Source organism: Diachasmimorpha longicaudata, chromosome 19 (assembly GCF_034640455.1).
Source record: "Diachasmimorpha longicaudata isolate KC_UGA_2023 chromosome 19, iyDiaLong2, whole genome shotgun sequence".
NCBI classification, from domain to species: domain Eukaryota; kingdom Metazoa; phylum Arthropoda; class Insecta; order Hymenoptera; family Braconidae; genus Diachasmimorpha; species Diachasmimorpha longicaudata.
Window position 1 is genome coordinate 175,017 of NC_087243.1, and position 20,428 is coordinate 195,444.

General features: G+C 40.6%; 1 protein-coding gene across 4 annotated transcripts in view; it reads left to right on the forward strand.

Annotated features, from left to right (window-relative positions):
• Positions 1-20,319, forward strand: part of LOC135171191 (DNA-dependent metalloprotease SPRTN-like) — a 36,941-nt gene extending 16,622 nt beyond the window's left edge. For 2 of the 4 annotated variants that reach the window (XR_010300507.1, XM_064137574.1), the window contains one exon: positions 10,878-11,135. Coding sequence is in view for 1 of the 4 variants with exons in the window: in XM_064137574.1 (XP_063993644.1) it covers positions 10,878-10,935 (58 nt within the window). In the remaining 3 variants the exon portion in view is untranslated. Of the gene's footprint in view, positions 1-10,877; positions 11,136-19,569 lie in introns of those variants that run through there. The other 2 variants (XR_010300506.1, XR_010300505.1) reach the window with 2 other exon arrangements.
• The last annotated feature ends 109 nt before the right edge of the window (positions 20,320-20,428 follow it).

A 20,428-nucleotide genomic window follows, 5' to 3' on the forward strand; every position in this document is an offset into this window, starting at 1 on the left:
TAGTGAATAAACGGAAAGAAAAAAAAAGACAAAAAGTGTTCCACCCGATTTTTTACCAAGTCTCCCGGAATTCACCCGTCACATCCTTTCCACACATTCATCAAGATCCATAACTACTAAAAACTGAATCAACTGCACAAAGAACCGATTCGGCGTGCAGTAGTTAGAGTTGAGATTGTTTCTACAGAGTAGAAATCTAGAATTTACAACTCTAGAAAATTCAAGGTTAATTGCAATCTCAACCCCTAACAGCCTGCCTCGAAGAAGCGTGTCGTTTGAGGCAGATTCGTCCAACAAAGTTCACTCCCTTCATCTTTTTGACATTAGATGTGAAACGGTGAATGCCAATAATGAAAATAATAATGAAAACGATGAGGATTATATTATCATGATGATGGAGGGCGAGTCGGACGAGTCTGACACTTTCGCGATTAAATCTGCGGCCGCTGATTTGAGGGTGTCTGAGCCGGTGGGTCGTTTGGTGCGGGGGCATGAGTCACTATTCTCCGACGAGCCAGGGTGCACTGACGTATATGAACATAAAATAAAATTATTAGAGAATACACCAATCATACGTAAATCGTACCCAGTGCCCTTGGCACTTCGTAACTCAGTCGATAAAGAAATTTAGCATAGGCTTAACATGAAAGTCATTGAACGTTTTACGAGTCAATATTGTAATCCAATGCGTATCGTCAAAAAAAAGACGGTCAAATTAGATTATGCCTAGATGCAAGATTTATCAATAATGTGATTGAGGGTGATAATGAAAGCCCACCGAGAATTCAGGATATTATGCAAAAGGTTAACGGCGCAAAAATATTTACTACTTTAGATTTGACAGCAGGATACTGGCAAGTGCCATTACACCTTGAATCCCGTAAATACACTGCATTTCTCCACGGCCCGACTTTGTACCAATTTACATGCATTCCGTTCGGTTTAAAAACGGCAGGAGGCGGGTTCTTTCGTGCATTGAGTTTGGCTTTGAGGAATGATTTCGATGAATTTTTAACTTACTATATTGATGATCTGCTCCTTGCTTCACGTAACGAAGAAGAACATTGTAAACATCTCCAGTTAATTTTTGAACGATTGGACACAAACAAATTTACCATAAATTTGAAAAAAGCAAGATTTTGTTGTACTGAAGTGCCATTTTTGGGGTTTTTTCTATCGGGGGAAGGTATCGTTCCCGATCCAAGTAAATTAGAATCAATAATTAACTTTGGAGCGCTAAGAAATCGTGCTGAATTACAACAATTCCTTGGAATTTGGAATTATTATCGGCAATTCAGTGCTTCACATGCTAGGTATGTCAATCCATTTCGTGAATTATTGAAAAAGGATTCTAAATGGATTTGGACCAATGATCATGATAGTGCTTATGAAAATTTGAAGCATAATTTTGTAAATTGTATTAGGTTAGCACATTATGATGAGAAGCGAACATTTTGACTAAAAACCGATGGCTCAGATGTTGGAATTGCGGGAGTTTTGTACCAAATTAATGATCAAGGTCACCAACAAGGAATTTCTCTGGTGAGTCGGTGCTTGACGTCAGCCGAATCGAATTACACGACAACTGAGAAGGAACTTCTCCCTATAGTGTATTCTGTTGAAAAACTTAGCATATATCTGATCCGTAGACCGTTCAAAGTGGTCACTGCTCATAGAGCACTGACATTTCTAATTAAAACACCGTATCATACATCAAGATTATCGCGATGGAATTTGTTGATACAGGAATATGAATTTGAGATCTCACACTGTAAAGGGATCGAAAATATCATAGCCGATTTCTTTAGTAGGAACCCCGAAGGAAAATTTCATGTTGTTTAATCGCAAAAATATACAATTTCGGCGTTGCTGTGTTGTGACGACATTTATCAATCATATACGGTGGGAAGTGTCTTAGTATCTCTGAGTCATTTGGAATTGCATAAGGACATGAGACATCACTTAAAAAACATCAGTAACGCGCAAAGTTTGCATAAGGAAGGCTTAAAAGCAATAGAGTTATTGACGAGTTCCGGTCAGAGCGAGTTATTCCACGAATATAAGGGGGTTTGGTTCCACAGAGCCAGGGGTACAGAATTGTGGAGAATATTTGTTCCTCAAGCCCTTCGAGATTTAATTATATTGTTTGAGCATGAAAGGATCGGTCATGCCGGAGTTTTTTAAACGACTAATCAGATTCAGAGAAATTTTTGGTGGAAGAATCAAGCCAAAGACATAAAACAAGGCGTTGTGAGTTGAGATATATGCCAGCGTACGAAACATCTTAACAGAGCAGTTAAAGGGGAATTTGGGTGTGTTGCTTCCGAAAATCCGGGAGAGCTTTATGTGCATCAAAGCACACGTCGTGGGCAAAATTTGTTCCTATAATTGAAAAATATTTAAATTCAACGACCCACTGCAGCACCGGCTTTACGCCATATGAATTGCATTACGGTAAACTCTTCAGCAATGAGGTTCGGCAGATAGTGTCATTTCCACCGGCTGATACTGCACTTCGGCACGATAAAATGATTATATTGGCTCGAGAGAAACTTAAGAAATCATGTGCCCAAAGAAAACAAAATCAGCGTAAGGTTACATCCTATGATTTGCGAGCAGGAAGTAAAGTACTCTTGCGTGTTCCACATTTGTCTAGTAGCATGGATCGCGTAATATATAAATTCTTTCATTTGTACGAAGGACCGTATTTAATTGAAGGGGTTATAGGCAACAATGCCTTTATTCTGGAGGATATTAAAACTAATCGAGAATTGAGGGGCACTTACAATAGAACAAGTCTGAGATAATACGTCGAGACGTCTGATTCCGGTCGGAATGACGAAGATGATGATAACAATGACGAATGATTATAAAAAAAAAAAACGAAAACGATACAAGGACATCTCTCTGCTTGTCGTTTGTTCGGTTGTGGACTTAAGCCGTATGTATATATATATGAGTGAGAGAGAGAGAGAGGATGAATCTAAATAAAGGGGGAACCGAGGGTACTTAATCGTAAAGGTATGCTAGTAAGATATATTAATAAGAAAATTGTTATGATTAATGGGTGCGCCGGACTTGGTGAGGAATAGAGCTTTTTGAGAAACCTTGTATCAAAATGTTAGGAGAACTCAAGCTACATCATGAAGCATATCCGGCCTAATATACCAATGACTGATATTTTATTTCGTGGTCTGAAATGAGAATATAATTGATTTATTGCATTGGTCAAATTGTGGGTGAGGGGGTGAGAAAAACAGAAAAAACAAACTCGTTTCACTCCGGGAGTGCAGGCAGAAGTGCAAACTTGAACTTATGGCGGGTTGGGCACATTTCCGATCGTCGATTCACGTCCCTAGTGAAATTCTCCACTAAATTGAGTATATTTTCGATTTTTCGGGTTTTCCTACTGTTCCGGCTTTCCCATAATTTTTAGTGATTTTCCGATCGTCGCTTCACGTCCCTAGTGAAATTCTCTACTAAATTGAGTATATTTTTGATTTTTCGGGTTTCCCTACTTTTCCGGCGTTCTCATAATTTTTAACGATTTTCCGACCGTCGATTCAAGTCCCTAGTGAAATTCTCGCATGTAATACCACAAGAGCTCCGAAATTATCGGATATTTCCCGATAGGTTCGTTGCAAACAAATGAACGTGTCAAGTTTTCCAGTTTAAAAATCACGAGCGCGAAGCGCGAGTGATTTTTCTGGAAAACTTGACGAGCTTATTTGTTTGCAGGGAACCTTGAGGGAAATATCAGATAATTTCGAAGTTCGAGTGGTATTCGGGGGATTATTTTTTGCATCCAAATCTTGGCCGATAGAATTGCACCATGAGACATAATTTTCAACGAATTGCCATTTAATCTGTCAGATACAATTGAGGGTTACTTCAACATTTGTTTTTTTTTATATATATCAACATGCAAAATTTCCAGTGAAATTTCCAAGAATATCCGCTGAAATACCGTGTTGACTATACAAAATAACATCGAATGGTTCAATCCTATTGGCCAAGATTTGGATGGGAAAAATAATCGACTAAATTCCAGATATTTTCGATTTTTCGGGTTTTCCTACTTTTCCGGTTTTCCCATAATTTTTAGCGATTTTCCGACTTTTGTATTAACACTTTAGATTTGTTTTCTTTAACACAATACCATAGCAGCAACACCATTCAAATGGAATAGTTAAATAAATAAAGTTTGCGGTTTATATACATTTATAAAATAAATATAAAAAATCTGTCTGAATTGTTGGTCGCTCGCTACGCTCGCTCCCAATGTTGTTGCGTTGTGTTGGACCTGGTGTAACCCATTACGGGTCGAACTACTAACTTCCCGACCAATTCTCAACACGATTCGTAACACGATTTTTTATTTTATTCGACCCTTGACGAGCCTCGTAACCAACTTCCCGATCGGCTGAAATATTAACTTAGACATTTGGACACCCTCGTTCATAAGTTTTATGAAGGGTGAGAGAATTTCACTTTTAAAAAAATATTCCCATGTTATCTTTAATGACAATTACACATACAGGTCTTTAGTAAGCATTGTGCTGACTTCTACTAATTATGAAATGTCGACATTCCATTAAATTGCCATTTTTCTCGTTCGACCAGTAAACAATGGCCCCAGTGATGAGCAATCCTGAGTGATGACCGTTATTGTAGGTAAGGGCTCTTAATCTACTATCCCTCATGCTACCCTGGTAATGAAAACACGTACTATTAGTATACCGCTCTCAGTCTCTGTCCAGGACTACGACTTGGACGTGGCGGTTGTCGGTCCCGTCGACAACATATTGTACACTTAAGTCAGACAACACAATAGAGGACAGGAGGTATTTACTATGAATTGGTAATCGCCTGTATGATTAAATTGTCCCTTCATGTTTTTCTCCATGCGCTTGACAAACTACTAAATGTTCATCATCTAGTATCATTGTTACCTTTTTTACAACCTTTTCTACATTACTTCGGAAATGGCATTAATTTTTTTTGTAATAGAATCTGGGCTATGTGCTTCCGCATCAAGCCCACATCCTAATGATTTTGATTCGTTGGGTCCTCACCATAACATAGCAACGTCGCAAAAAAGATAGCAAATACTCCGCAATCTATGCCATTTGTCTGATTTTGGACCATATGGAATCTATATTTTTTATGATATCTGTATATTGCATCCAAATAATCGATCTGATCTTGATGTAATTTATTAGCATTCAAACTGTCGTATATATGGACGTTACCTTTACTGTCTGCTTTAGTACAAATCCGATGTCCGATTTTGTTAATGCCAATTGCGCCACTATACACAATTTGAATATTGCTCTTATGTCTTTGAATTCTTTGAAGATTACTCAAAAATGCTCCTATATAAGCGGTGTCTAGCGCAAAATTATGTATTCTGCGTTCATCTAATGCTTTATTTATTATTTCGTGGAATAAATTGACATGTTTATCGTGTATGTAATTAATCAGTCCTTCAACTTCGTGACATTCGTCTATAGTCAAGGCGAAATTATACTCATAGTCTTGGTTCTGCCTTCTTTGCGCAACTGTCTCACATTTATTTATACTATAAATGGAGTTATTTGTTTGTTCATTACTGTGAGGATTATCTACCATTGTCCCAGTAATGTCATCAGTATTGGGTAAAGTATGTAATTGTCGATTAAGTAAAATCTTTGATATGTGATTACGCAGGGAATCCACACGATAAATTTGGGCTTCTTCTGGGTCTGAACTATAACATAATAAGATCGCAAAATAAATGGCAAATGCACCACAATCGATGTCCTTTGTTTGATTTTGGACTTTGTGAAATATGTATTTTTTCTTATATCTATATCTCGCGTTCAAATACTCGATTTGATCCTGATTCAAATGTTTACTATTGGAGCTGTCGTACACATGTATAGTTCCTTTGCCATCGGCCTTTGTACAAATCCAATGGCTTATTGAGTTACTGACCGTTCTATGAGTATGTAGAATTTGAATATTACTTTTATATCGTTGAATTCTCTTCAAATTACGCACAGATTCACCGACATAGCCGATGTCTTGCGCAAGATTACTGACTCCACGTTGATTTAATGTCTTATCTATTATTTCTTGGAATAAATTTATATATCTATGATGTACGTAAAAATTATGTTTTTTAATTTTTTGGCATTGCTCTGCTGGTAAAGCGAATTTATATACATCTTCGCTATATTGTTCATGGAGAGCATTCTCATTTATGCGAGCTATATAGTTATTTTTTTCGGCTTCATGATCATTATTAGTGATTGGTCTCATTGAGCTATCATTAGTGTTGGTATTATTGACTCTGCCATTGTCATTTTTATTTGCAAGAATCTTATTATTCTCCTCATAATTAGAGGTTATCAATGGTATTTCCCTGTCATTGTTGTAAATAATCTCCTTCGGATTGAAAATGGTATGAATGGGTTTATGGTAACTGAAGTACGTTTCATAAATTCCACAATAGATATTGCTCATATTCGAAAACACGACGTCAATTTGGGTATTTAATTCTGTCGTCACACCGTAAAGGCTCAATTTTGTTTCCAGCGAGTATTTATTCATATAATCAATTAAATAATTATAAGGTTCTTCTTTGTGGTTGTATACATTATAATTAAAATCACCTAGAATTAATACACTACTGCCTTTGGGAATTTGTTCCATAAGTCTTCCGATAACTGATTCAAAGATCTGTTTTGGGGCTTTCGGTGATTTGTAGCCACTTATGATATAAATGTCTTCTACTTCTAGAAGGATCCCTTCCATGCTCGAATCCACCGTGTTTTCCTGGTGACAAGTAATATTCTGAACTTTCAAATGTTCTTGAATGTAAAGGATTAAACCTCGGCTTTTCGGACTATACGTTGACCTATAGCCTATGTTATGATTCGGAATATTCAAGTCATCATTATTTTTAGCCAACGTTTCACTGAAGATCAATATGTCATTCCTCAGAAACCACTCATCGTTCAATATATGGGGTAGTTTGGATTTCAATGTACCAATATTTTGATACGCAATTTTCATGGTGCATTCACCAAGTAAATTATTGTACGATAGCATTAATCGTTTATAGTTTCTCAAACGAGTCAGTTCGACTAGAGCGGGGCTCATGATCTTCATTGCATAACAAGATTCAGGTAGGTCTAGTTTCCCCAAGATGTACAAACCACTTAGCTTCAGCACTCGACTAAGCGCAACATATAGCATTTGTTGAGTTCGTCTTTCGCGTTTTCCGAAATCTAAGCATATTTTATCATAAGTTTGACCTTGGCTTTTATGAATGGTGATTGCTCCAGCAGGTACCACAGGGAATTGTTTCCGAAGAATTTGATACTTTTCTGCTGTATGCGTATTCAGCTGAAGAGAGAGTTTTGTTATTGGCGTCAAACTGGCACTAATGTTCTGTTTTGTCATGTGGTCTCTATAACGTAGCCTTGCTTTGATACCAACTCGAGGAGTTTGAAAATCTAGCCATATTATTTCTGGGAAGTGCCTATTTTCTTTGAATGTAATCAATTTCAAGATACCACATGCTCCGTTCACTAGTCCATCTTCAACATCAATATTATTTGTTATCATATATTTTATATCGACTTTCAATTGAATTTTTGCCGGTAAATCACTTGTGCCTTGATTTGTACGTAAACATTGGATGATTAATTTCTTCATCTGTTTCGCTGTATTTTTTGTGAATATATTTTCGGCATCGGCTATAAAAAGTTCATTTGCACATTCTGCAATTTTTCGTGAATTGTAATGAGCTACGCTTGCTCTTGTGGCATACAATCTTATTGCTGTGGCCGGTACATCAGTATCATGCATTACTTCTTTCGTTCTGATCAATGAAATATCTTCGCCAGTCATTTTCCCATGGGCTAAATTGTTCAGCGCATTTATGAACCTCAAGTCGTCTTTTTGTCGCATGATTTCCGTCAATTCATAAAATTGAAATGGTTCCCACAATGGATTGATGACGAAAAATCCTGCCATTTCATTTTTCTTCGACATTTGTGTAACGTGACATTTGCTATGGCGGTCGGAAAATGCCCATCACCTTCGCCCTACTTCCCCTTCATCTAATTATACTCAAGAATTTAAATCAATGGGCGCCAGATACTTTTTAAGCCGGAAGTATCAAACCGGAATTTTGACTGAACCTCGATCCTTGAATTCCAAAATACCCAAAAACGAAAACGTAACTAAAACATATAGATAAAAGAAAAAGAGAGACAATCAGATTTCGGGGAAAGGTAACGGTCCTCGGGTTGCTCAGTGTGCTAGGTTATGGAGAGAGGGGCGAGTTTCAGGTGGAACCAGAGGTATTGGCTACAAAATAAGGGATCTAGGAGGGGAAAAATACAAAAAAGTCACGAGAATAGGCAAATTACGTATATTCTTCAAATTTTCCGCCCTCCTAATTATCTACAAATAATATACAAAACTTTACTAACATTAATTCTCTTCGACATTTCCTTTAATTTCTTTCAATTTCGGCCAGGATTAATAACCCTGGATAATCTTCAATAAATTCCCAATTATTACCAATGCTTCGGGATATATTACTAAATACTTCGTCTAATTCCCTAAATACGTGTCCCTTAAAAATTCTCCTCCGAACAAGGCAAATAATTAACAAATCTTAGAGATTTTGCAGCGCATCTAATCTAACGCGTGCGAGAGAGAGAGATAGAGAGCGAGAGAGACGGACGGGAAAACCACCACGCGTGGGGGAGATTTTCAAAGGCCGGAAATCACGTTTCCGGAGATTCGCGAAAACGCCGAATCCGTAGAGGCGAAACTCAAAAACTTTAGCCCATTAAATCGCGATACCCTAGTAGCTACTTTCAGCAAAATTTCAACGATTTTCGATCATTTCTGGCCGTAACAGGACCACCGTAATCCGGTCGGAAACGCGAACGTACTTCAATGGGCCCACCCAAGGTGTTACACCAAGGGGGGAATTAACCGGTGAACCGAAGTTTTAACATATCTCGAAAACGGCTGAGTGGATTTCCGAACTCCAACAGCCTATTTTAAGAGAATACTTCTCCGAACAATCTCACAAAATGTGAGAGATTTCGCATCATTACTGGCCGACCGGGAACCATTAGAAGTTCCGGCGGAATTTCGATCGGGAGATCGAACGGGGGGGATGATGCAATCGCCACCCCGCTCTATCCTTCATCCTACTACGCCGTACTGTGACCACTATTCTATCTTTTCTTTCATTTATTAAGTACGGCCCGGATTTACGCAAAAAAAAGAAACACTAATAAAACACGTTAAGGGGCCCAGTGAAGGGATTTTTGGCCAGGTAAAACCTGGAGGACATCCGTTATTCATTAACGGCTAGATTAATACAAAATTGGGCGTTATCCTTAATTACTAGCCACCTGAAGGTGGAAAAAAAGGGCGCTTTGGGGTTAACCCAAAGCGAATAAATCAAATAATTAACTCACCATTAAATCTACGCGTCTACGCCTGCCTTTTCCCTTCATTTTGGACTCAACAAAACTTTATTGTAAACGGGTTAAACTTTTCAACTTCTCCCTTCGATTAACGGATCCCGGCTGATCGATCACGTCGATGTGATCTGATGGGGACGGACCGGGAGGCTCCGCCCTATTTCCCGAGGTCCTCCCGAAATTTTCCGAAGGGCACCGCGTAGTGTTACCCTCTCTATTCTAATTCCAACCGTAGTCCTGATTCTCCCTTTTACCGACCGGGCTCTAGGGACGTGATTGCTCACTAGGGTTTCTGGGGTTTTGGCGCTTCCTGCGGGTTTGACTCTCCGGGATCTAAGGGGGTTAAATAAATGTATTAAAAAAAAACGAAAACTAATGACGCAAACCCTAAACAGCCTGGCAATTCGTCGAAGACAGGAGCTGTACCGGCTTCGAGCGACCTTCCACCAAAAAAGAAACTAAAACGTAGGCAATTAATTCCCCTCAAATTCGCTTTTTGGAGCGCCGGTATTTCAGCCGGGCTTATTCAAATGCCCGTAGAATTAACGGAGGGTGAATCCCACCAAAATTACCGGATGACTCGTATTTTAGCCCTTCTTCTCGATAATTTTAATGGGCCCACAAAACTCTTACATGGGTCGGTAAAAGGCGAACAATTTCTCAATTGACCACCCGAGGGTGGAGGGGAAAATCTAAAATCCCTATTTTCCGGGTTTAGCCACACCGGGGTGGAATAGTACAAAAATAAATAAATAATTCTCTCTCTCTCTCTTCCCTCTCACTCACGCTTTTATTCTACTCGTCGTCTCGGGATTTGGTGTTCTCCCTCCCGTCTTTGGGTTCTCAACAGACATCCCCAAATGTCTGTTACATTTGGTACACCGGTTTATCTAGTACAGGAGGTAATTGATTCAGATCACCTACTGCCAATACCGAAACGCCTCCGAAAGGCTCATTGACGCCTTTCATTTGTCGCATGCGCGTGTCGATAAAGCCAAATACTGTGCTGGCTACCATTGAAATTTCATCGATTATGATAAGTTGTAATTTTGACAATTTTTCACGTATGGTATTAGCTACATCACTTGATAATTCCCGTATATTGCTGCCGAATTGTTGGCATGGCAATGAAAATGCTGTATGTAAAGTAATACCATTGATGAGAAAAGCGGCTTTGCCTGATGGAGCGCACAAGAGTACTATCATTTGATCCATATTCCCGCCTGGCAATTTATAAAAATAGTTAGTTATCAATTGATATAATGTCTTGATAACTGTGCTCTTTCCAACTCCTGCAGAGCCGCTAAGAAATATCTGAAACTGAGTTTGCGATGTTTTATATGATGTTTTATTGGCGGCTCATCCACGCTGGGCGAGGTGGTGGACGTGGTCGGAGGCCTGCAGAGAGGGCTCACGGCGGCCATTTCAGCAATGATCGCGAACGTTGGGCTGCCCGTGGCAACGGACGCGGTCGCGAACATTGGGCCGACCGTGGCAACGGACGCGGTCGTGGACGTTGGGTCGTCCACGACGACGGACGTCGTGACGGACGTGATGTCCAACGAAGAGCGGAGCCAGGAGGACCCAAGGCGTCCCATTCAATTTTTTTTTATTGAATAGCATTTATTTATTAAATGGTGGAAATAAAATTTCCTTGAACTAAGAAGTATTTGTGTTGAATTATTTTTTTCCCTCATTAGTCCCACCCAATTTCCTCTCACCCGCGCAAAAATCGAGCTATTAACTTAAAATTTCGATGAGATTGTCTGTTTGTCACTACAGCTCGTGGTATTGAAAATGAGTTTATTTGAACAATTAGTTTCGGAGATGTTCAATTTTAAGTGTAAAACAATTACGTGGAATATCTCAAAATTGACTCTATCGAATTCGTTTTTTTTCATATGAAAATTTTCGCCCTGATGTCCTCTACCATAATCAATTGAAACATATATACTGGCCCATACAGCGTTTTTGAAATATTTAGATTTTTCATTTTTCTGTTCAAATCGTTGTTCATTTCCTCACCCGCGCAAAAATCGAACGATTAGCTTGAAATTTGGTCTAGATTTTACATTTATCGCTACAATCGATGGCATTGAAAATGAGCATAATTGACAGATTAGTTTCGGAGGTATTCAATGTTTAGTGTAAAATAATTGTGTGGAATATCTCAGAATTGACTGGCCATATTGTAAAAAGCATTCGGAAGCTTGCCATCAATTTATTGATAGCAAAAAAATATACCCATACATTTCAAGAACTTTTCTACAATGGCATAACTGCTGTCGGCTGCTTGTATATATTACCAATGATTTTTCTCCAATGATTCTCTTTTTTTGAGCGTGAACGAAAGAAATCCAAAATTAACCCTTCTTTTCTAAAAAAAACTCAAAATGAGGTGGAGGGAAGTCGCTCCCAACCTAATCAGATCCGAACCAAGTCAAAACCTATCGATCGTGATCAAAACCATTCCGATCGCATTATGCGTTGTCGCGGGAGCATGAATGACAGCTCAATATAGGCTTCATCTATCGAATGATGTCAGTTGTCAATCGTTCCATTGTTTTCAACAAAAATCCCGAAAAGGGGTGGGGGGATTTCACTCCCGTGCTAATGGGATCTTGACTAAGTCAATGGCCATCGACTGCGACCATAACCGCCTCGATCGCATCACGCGCTTGGACGGGAGCGTGAACGAAAGAAATTGAAAGATCAAAATAATCCTTATTTTTGAAAAAACTCAAAAACGGGTGGGGGATTTCGCTCTCAAACTCGTCCGATCTTGTACTCGATGACATCTATCGATCGCGACCACCCCCATTCCGATCGCGCTTACCGTTCGGCTGGGAGCGTGAACGAAAAAAAGTGAGCACACACACACACACACACACACACACACACACACACACACACACACACACACACACACACACACACACACACACACACACACACACACACACACACACACACTAACACACACACACACTAACACACATACACACATACACACACACACACACACACGTCACGCTAAAAATCATCGGGGGGTGTTCTCCTGGTCATGAAACGTCGACATTTCATAAAATTACGATTTTTCATTTTCGGGGTGAAACCAATAACTTCCTATCGGGAAGTTAAAATAAAAAAAAAGGTGTGTCATGAAGACACGTGATAGAAGTGAAACTGAATGATTGGATCGGCTAGGATTATTTAATTTTCTATGTTTAGAGGGAGAGGAATCATTTTAATCACGTGTCAAACACTTCTTGATAGTAAATATTAATTTATTCATCATAATAATTATACTGTTTTCAAGATACAATAATATTAGTATGAATATGATGAATTAAATCTCAATCAGCTTCACCTTCATCCTCTGGTAGACTCTTCATGAACGAAATGATAGGTTTGTGGTAATTAAAATAGGTAATGAAGACTCTTGACTCCAAATTTCCGATTCCGAATTGTCCATGCACATGACGCAATCTGCGAATTTGCATAAATGGAATTCTAGGAGAAATGAGTCTCTCGGACACTGAATCTAACTTCGGAAGATGTGCAGGGATCGAGGGATATACAAAGCCATTCAATTTCGACAATGGTGGAATTTTGTCTCTCCTCAAAGCCTGGCGACAGCTGGTGCATGCCAGCTCATTATTACTTCTGAATTCTGGAAATTTTTGTTGAATACGAATTTCATTTTCAACGGATAGAGTCTTCAAGTCATTTTTAAACCATAATCTATCACATACACAACACGTAAATCCGAATGGATTATTCATCAAATCACGGTGAAAGTTCTTATGTGCAGTTTTAAACTTATTAAAGTCTGAATATTGTAATCGATCACCACTATATACATCACAATCAGGAGGAGGATGAGTCGAAGTCGTTGCTAATAGTTCATTCTTTGGATTATTTACACTATCGTCCACACTGTCACGTAAGAGGTTAGCACGTGTTTGCCTCCGTTTCCTGCTATCTCGTTCAATTTCAGTTCTACTTTTTTCCGTTTTCTATTCTGATCAATTCCTTCACTCGCCCGTTTTTTCTCCCGCCACGTTTTTGTCCTTTCTGCACCCGACTTCGGCATATTTGCACAAAACTCTCGATTTAAGTAATGAAGACACGCACAAAAACAAAATACGTTGCTTATGATCACTGTGTTAGAAACCAACAGCTGTTTTCCGCGATCGCGACGCCGCCTGAATGCAGAGAAGGACATGAAAGACAGAAAGTCTTCCGTCTCATTCTCGCACGATACACGAAGGCCTCTCACTCTCGCCCGATAGACGAGACGTAAGGTAGTCCGTCTCACTCTCGCTCGATTCCCGGAGGCCTCTCACTCTTACTTACTACGTTAGAGCGAGCGTCACCAAAAAGGTTGCCGATCGAGATTTCAAAACCCTCCCATAAGAAGTTTCACTTCAAAAACTCTCAATCTCGTCTGTCACGAGGGCACGAACGAATGCCCATGCAAAGAATGCGTATACAGTGATGCCAGACGGGGGCAAAAATCCCACGCGTGGGAGTTTCATGCGCAACTCCCTCGCGCAACTACTGCTGCGGAGTGGGGCAGTGGGAGACGTGTGGGTCCCGCATCTGGCATCACTGTAAAATCTCATCTGTCGCGAGTTCACGAGAAAATGCTCACCCACAAAAGTGCCCAACGCGCCATAAGAAGTTTTCACTTCAAAAAAATGGAAGATGGTTTGGCAATACAAGAACGTCTTGCCATGACGCTGGTACCATATGATGCATTTGTATGCAGGTATAACGGCATTTAAAATATTTGAAATATTTCATAATTTTGTCGCAATTCGTCCTTCATTACGACAATAGGGGGATGATTGTAATGAATATGCGCCTAAAAGGGCATGACTCAATTTATTGGGCACTGGACCTAACGCCTATTCCCACTTACCCCTCACCCGACTAATCGATAGAATGGGTAGAAGCGGTACGAGGCCGGTTCACTGTGCGGAAAGAGAAGTCGTCGTCTTTCCTCACCGGGCACTCTTAGAGATAAGTAGTTTTAGTTCTCTCATTATTCGTACCGATGTATAATTAATTATTTTGAGGTGATCTATGTTTAGTTTATACGACTGGAGCCAATTAGCTTCTGCGTTTTTGGACAATATGGCGACGACCTATACAGGGTCCCCTTTATGATTCTGCTGGGGGTGCACCGGCATGTTTTGGGAGTGATTTGGAACCGAAAAGTCCTTTTCCACTTTTCGCTGGGACGCACCCCTATTGTAATGGACCCGAGCGGTTGGGTTCGAGTTTCGGAATTAACACACGCGGATAGAGGATAGGAACAGATATCTTCAATTGATTAACTATCTTTATTGGTTATTTCCCAAGTTTATTAACAATTAAAGACTCGCTCTGAGACAGAGAGTATCAGGCGAGTATAAGTACAAAAGAAGTAACTCTTTACAAACGGTATCCGGATAACTGGCCCAGAGAATACGAGTCCTCGAATCTTCATTGTCTCGTGGATTCGTATTACATCGCACGGTGACGCGCTGGAGGCCAGTTCGAGGCGTAAAGCACTGACGCTGCGCCCCAGTTATCTACACAGGTTGAATATACGTGGATTTATCCACATATATTCATTACCTTTTATTTTCCTTTCTTCATATGTTTTGCATTCCGAATAATACGTGCCACTTTCGTGTCCTCGTATTCTCCGGATTACAAAACTGAAATGTTATGGCATTTTGGGGCACAACACTATCGAGATATGGGGGTGAAAAGAACGACCAATGGGGCGCGAAAATTGCGCGGCTTTACGTCCGTGTGCCGCCGGTAAGCGGTGTGCGTGCTTCCCCTTCTCCACGGACGGACGTTCCATTCCGCTAGTGCGAGGAAGAGAGAGGGGGAAAGATATTTCTCTCTCACTCATTGCCAATTTCAAGACAATCCTTTGGTGGGGCGGGGCGGGTAGAGGGGGTGATGAGATTACATAATTAATGTTTAAAATTGTCGAAATAATAATAAGCGCGTTAAATAATCAACGCGTTTTTTTGATTATCAACTCAACTCAACTATCAAAAGGCCGTAAGTCCCTTTGTTCAGTTGATAATCAAGAAAACGCGTTTATTGCACCGGATTCCGCGAAAATCGCGAGCCATCCCCTGGGAACGTAGAGATGGATTGTTTATTATTAATTATCCTGATCAGAGGCTCTTTTACAAGATTTTATCAATAGACCTTTCTTGTTGTAAATTTAATTTGCAATAAAAAAGATCTGTTTGGGGAGTTTCTAAATTTAGGGTAGATGTGGATGGAATTTTAGGTGAAGGATCCAATAGGATGAGCCGGGTGAAAAATGCACTTAATGTTGAATGTTCTATATAAAAGTTTACGACTTGATCTGTTGCCGTCCGCGCAAAAAAAGGGTTTTCCCACTACCGGTATGAATCGTAGCTCAAATGTGGTACGTTTAAGTCCCAATTTCCCATCTGCGGACGATGGAACAATTGAACGAGAGGAACAGGCCATTTTCACCAATAAAAATTATTATTTTATAGTTGACAGAGGAAATTTTTCCACCAATTTTTCCAAAGCGTCAGTATCCCTAAAAACGTCTGCCAAGACAGAGCTAGATTTCGCGTTTTCTTGCTCCTATACTATTCTCGTATAAATAACGTGTAGTTCCCTCACTTTACCGGGGTACATACGCCATTAATTAGTGATAAAAAAGTGCAGTGTCGTTAAATTCATATCTGGAGTGTAGAATGGCAAAGTTTAGTGCAGCGGAATATGCCGATATGGTGACCATTTACGGTATTGCGAGGGTTAATGGGGCGGAAGCCTCACGGTTGTACGCGCAACAGTACCCTCAACGAGTGGTTCCTGAGGCACGAACCTTCCGAAACGCCTTGCAACGTCTCCGAGGGGGAAATTGTCTCCCGCGACATGGGGGAGAAGGGCGTGCAAGACCTGCTGCTGGGGTACGGGTGGAGGAGGCGATCCTGGAGGCCGTGGAGGAGGATCCGCAGCAATCCGTTCGCGCGATCGCGGCTTCCTTAGGACTTCCGCGGAGCAGGGTGCAGAGAGTTCTGCAGGAGGAAGGGGTTCGCCCCTGGAACTTTACCCCGGTCCAGGAGTTAAATCCCGAGGACTTCCCGAAGCGTTTGGCCTTCTGTAGATGGCTCCTCGACAGGAGTGAAGAGCCAAACTTCATCAGAAACATACTGTGGACAGACGAAAAACTGTTTGCGAAGAAGGGGATCATCAACCAGCACAACGAGCATCATTGGGCGGTTGAAATCCTCGTCTCGCAAGAAGTTGCAACTTCCAGTATCGCTGGGACACGCTGAATATCTGGGGAGGAATCCTTGGCGATGAAGTGTACATTCATCATCTTCCAGGACGTCTCGACGTAAGTATTCCCCATAGTCAATACTGCGTTTCCTGTTGGACTTCGATGTCTAACCCGGTATGACAGGTTTCTCCTAATAATAATTTTTTTTTGGCAGGGTGGGAACTATTTGGGGTTCCTGCGGGAGCGGCTTGCACGGATAGTTGGTGATGGTCCGGCCTGCAGGGATGTATGGTTCCAACACGATGGAGCATCAGCACATACCTGCGTACCCGTGATTGAGCAGCTCAATCAATGGTTCCCCCAGCGCTGGATTGGGAATCGCAATGACCGGGACAGGGCCGGACGACGAGCACCACCCGTTGCGTGGCCCCCGCGTTCTCCAGATCTTACCCCACTCGATTTTTTCTTGTGGGGTACTCTGGAGTCACGCGTACACGCCCACCACCCCGCGAATCAGGAGGAAATGCTTGCACTGCTGCACGCAGCAGTTGCAAGTATCACTCCTGATGAACTAGAGCGAATGAGGGCCAATTTATTGCAACGGGCCCGACTCTGCATCGCTGCTGGAGGTGGACATTTTGAGAATCTATTGTAGTCCATCCAAAGAAAAAAAATCGGCCCTTTTCAGGGCCACCAAACTAGTCAAGTGTATGAATACTCTTTTTTTCTTTTTCCCTATGTATTAAAAAATTAAAGTTACAATAAAAACAACATTTAAAGAAACCCAGTAGGCCTTTTTTGCGTTTATTGCTCCCGATTCCTTATCAATAAAAAAAAATTGCTCCCGATTCCGCGAAAATCGCGAGGGTTCCCCGGTGAATTGTGTCATCGATTGTTCATTGTCAATTATCTTGATAAGAGGCTCTTTTACAGGATTATGTCAAGCGACCTGTTTAGTTGAGGAACGTGATTTTTGGGTGGTCGGGCGTCGGAAAATTGGGAATAGTGTCGTGAGGATGAGTGAATAACACTAAAGCACTAGGATGTACAACCTTCGCGATTTATTGTCATCTGTTTTCCATGCGATACAAAAATGTATAGAATTGTTGATTTTCACCCGTGTGAAATCGTTGATTGTTGAATTGCAAAAAAGTAAGTTGAGCGTCGTTGAGGAAAGCAAATATCAAAAATAGGTTGACTGACACGTTGGATATACGGTGAGTAACTAACTTGGGGGGGGGGGGTCACAAGTCCGTTACAGAGGCGGATGACCAGTGACCCGATGAACTCCGGAAGTGTCCGAAATTCATTAATCACTTGTCGTTAAGGTGGGGGGCGTTTTTTCATGTCTACTTTAAACAGACCTTTCTTGTTGTAAATTAAATTTACAATAAAAAAGATCTCTTGACAAAATATTGTAGGCCTCCGGCATCATGAGATAATTAACATTTAAACAATTAGCTGTAGAATGCCAAGGGGGATGCCCGCGGTTTTCATAATCTTGTATTTTAATAAATAATACTAATGTAAATAATAATCGGTTTTTAATCACCCCAGCGCCCCCCCTCCCGAAAGCATTGTCTTGAAATATCTTTCGCCCTCTCTCTCTCACTCACTAGCGGAATGGAACATCCGCCCGAGGAGAAGGGGAAACATGCACACTGCTTACCCGCGGCACACGGACGGAGAGCCGCGCAATGCTCGCGCCCCTTTGGCCGCTCTTTTCAACCCCATATCTCTGCAGGGGTGCGTCCGAGCGAAAAGTGGAAACGGACTTTTCTGCTCAGAATGACCCCTAAAACATGCTGGTTCACCATCCGCCGCAATATACAGGTCACCCTGTACATATTCTATAAGAATGCACGCGGAGTATATCTATGTAAAATCTCATCTGTCGCGAGAACGGCTGAAAATGCGAACCCACAAATGTGTCAAACGCGCCATAAGAAGTTTTCACGTCAAAAAAAATCTTTGCAGTAGTTTTTGAGATGTTGCATAAAAAACAAATTCACAAAAGTTGCTATATCTGAAGAACTAGTTTACCGATCAACCTGACACGACGTATCATAATGACGGTTAACGCCAGCTGTTGTGACGTGAAATTTCAGAATTGTCACATATAATACCACAAGTGGTTCAAAATTATCGAATATTTCCCGATAGATTCGTTGCAAACAAATGAAGGAGTCAAGTTTTTCAGGCTAAAAAATCACGAGTGCGAAGCACGAGTGATTTTTCCTGAAAAACTTGACGACTTCATTTGTATGCAGGGAACCTAGAGGGAAATATTCTATAATTTTGAAGCTCGAGTGGTATTCAGGGGATTATTTTTCCTATCCAAATTTCGGCCAAGAGAATTGTGCCATGACATGAAAAGAGGTTTATTTGGTTAAGTATCGTTTGTTTACCAAAATATTCAAAAAATTATCGCTGATATTCGAGGTAGGCTATACAAAATATCAACAAATGGTGCAATTCTATTGGCTGAAATTTGGGTGGGAAAAATAATCACTACAAATTTTACCGTATGTTTTAAAATTCTTGCAAAATTTCAGAAGTTTCAATTCAAATTGAAACGTATGTTTTGAAATTTAGGCAACATTAATCTTCAACATCATGAATTATTCAGCACATACATACAGATATGACATGAAAAATATCGTTTATTCGCGCTTCATAATATTATAGATAACTTGAAATGGAAATTAGAGAATCGATAGATCAGTCAAATACAAAGCTGCCTTTCGAAAAAAAAAAGAAACTAACCTTTTGCATAAATATTCATTACAGAGTTGAATGGTGGGTGACTGAAAAGGATGGTCAATGCCGATGGAGCTAAAGCTGAAAAATCTTCAACCAGTGCCTTCATTCGTTTTGTATGCATTCAGAATGCCTCATACTATCCTTCCTATTGTAGTGGATTACCCCTTTTCATATTCTTACTGCTGCCCACTGTACTAAGTATTCCAATCAAACTACGCACTTTGCTTACTACCACCCTTCGAATGAAATTTGCATCGCCTTAGGAAGTAATAGCATGCGGACACCTGTCTACCATTACAACGTCAGGCGAACATTTAGACACGAAAAATACCACTTGCTTCACATGTACCATCCTTGGTCAATTTACGATCTCGTCATTTTTGAGGTAAATGAATCATACCCGTCTTGGAAATTGACGACTTGTTAGGTTTTCGGCTCAGATTCGTTGACTATGAAAACTCTATCATGTTTGTTTGCGACTGGAAATTCTGTAATCATGCGATTTGCGAGTTTTCTAATTTTGCTTGGGAATAATTATTCAATAGGTTGAAATTCAAAAATACAAAATTTGAGCACGATGTTTGTATGGACGCATCGTCAGTTTGGTACACACGTTGAGAAAATGAAAGGCATAAATGCCTAGAGTGGTTCCGGAAAAGGTCAAATTTCGTCAAATCACATGTATAACCCAGGCAGTTTCTGTTGAGGCAAGGTGTAAGGACTGTAACGAACATTTGGAGATGTCCGGTCTGACGACGCGCCGCCAGGACAAACAACACCCCGCGACGTCATATCACACGTGAGTGTCATGAGTACAAGGAGAGAGAGAGAGAGAGAGAGAGAGAGAGAGAGAGAGAGAGAGAGAGAGAGAATATCACACGTGAGT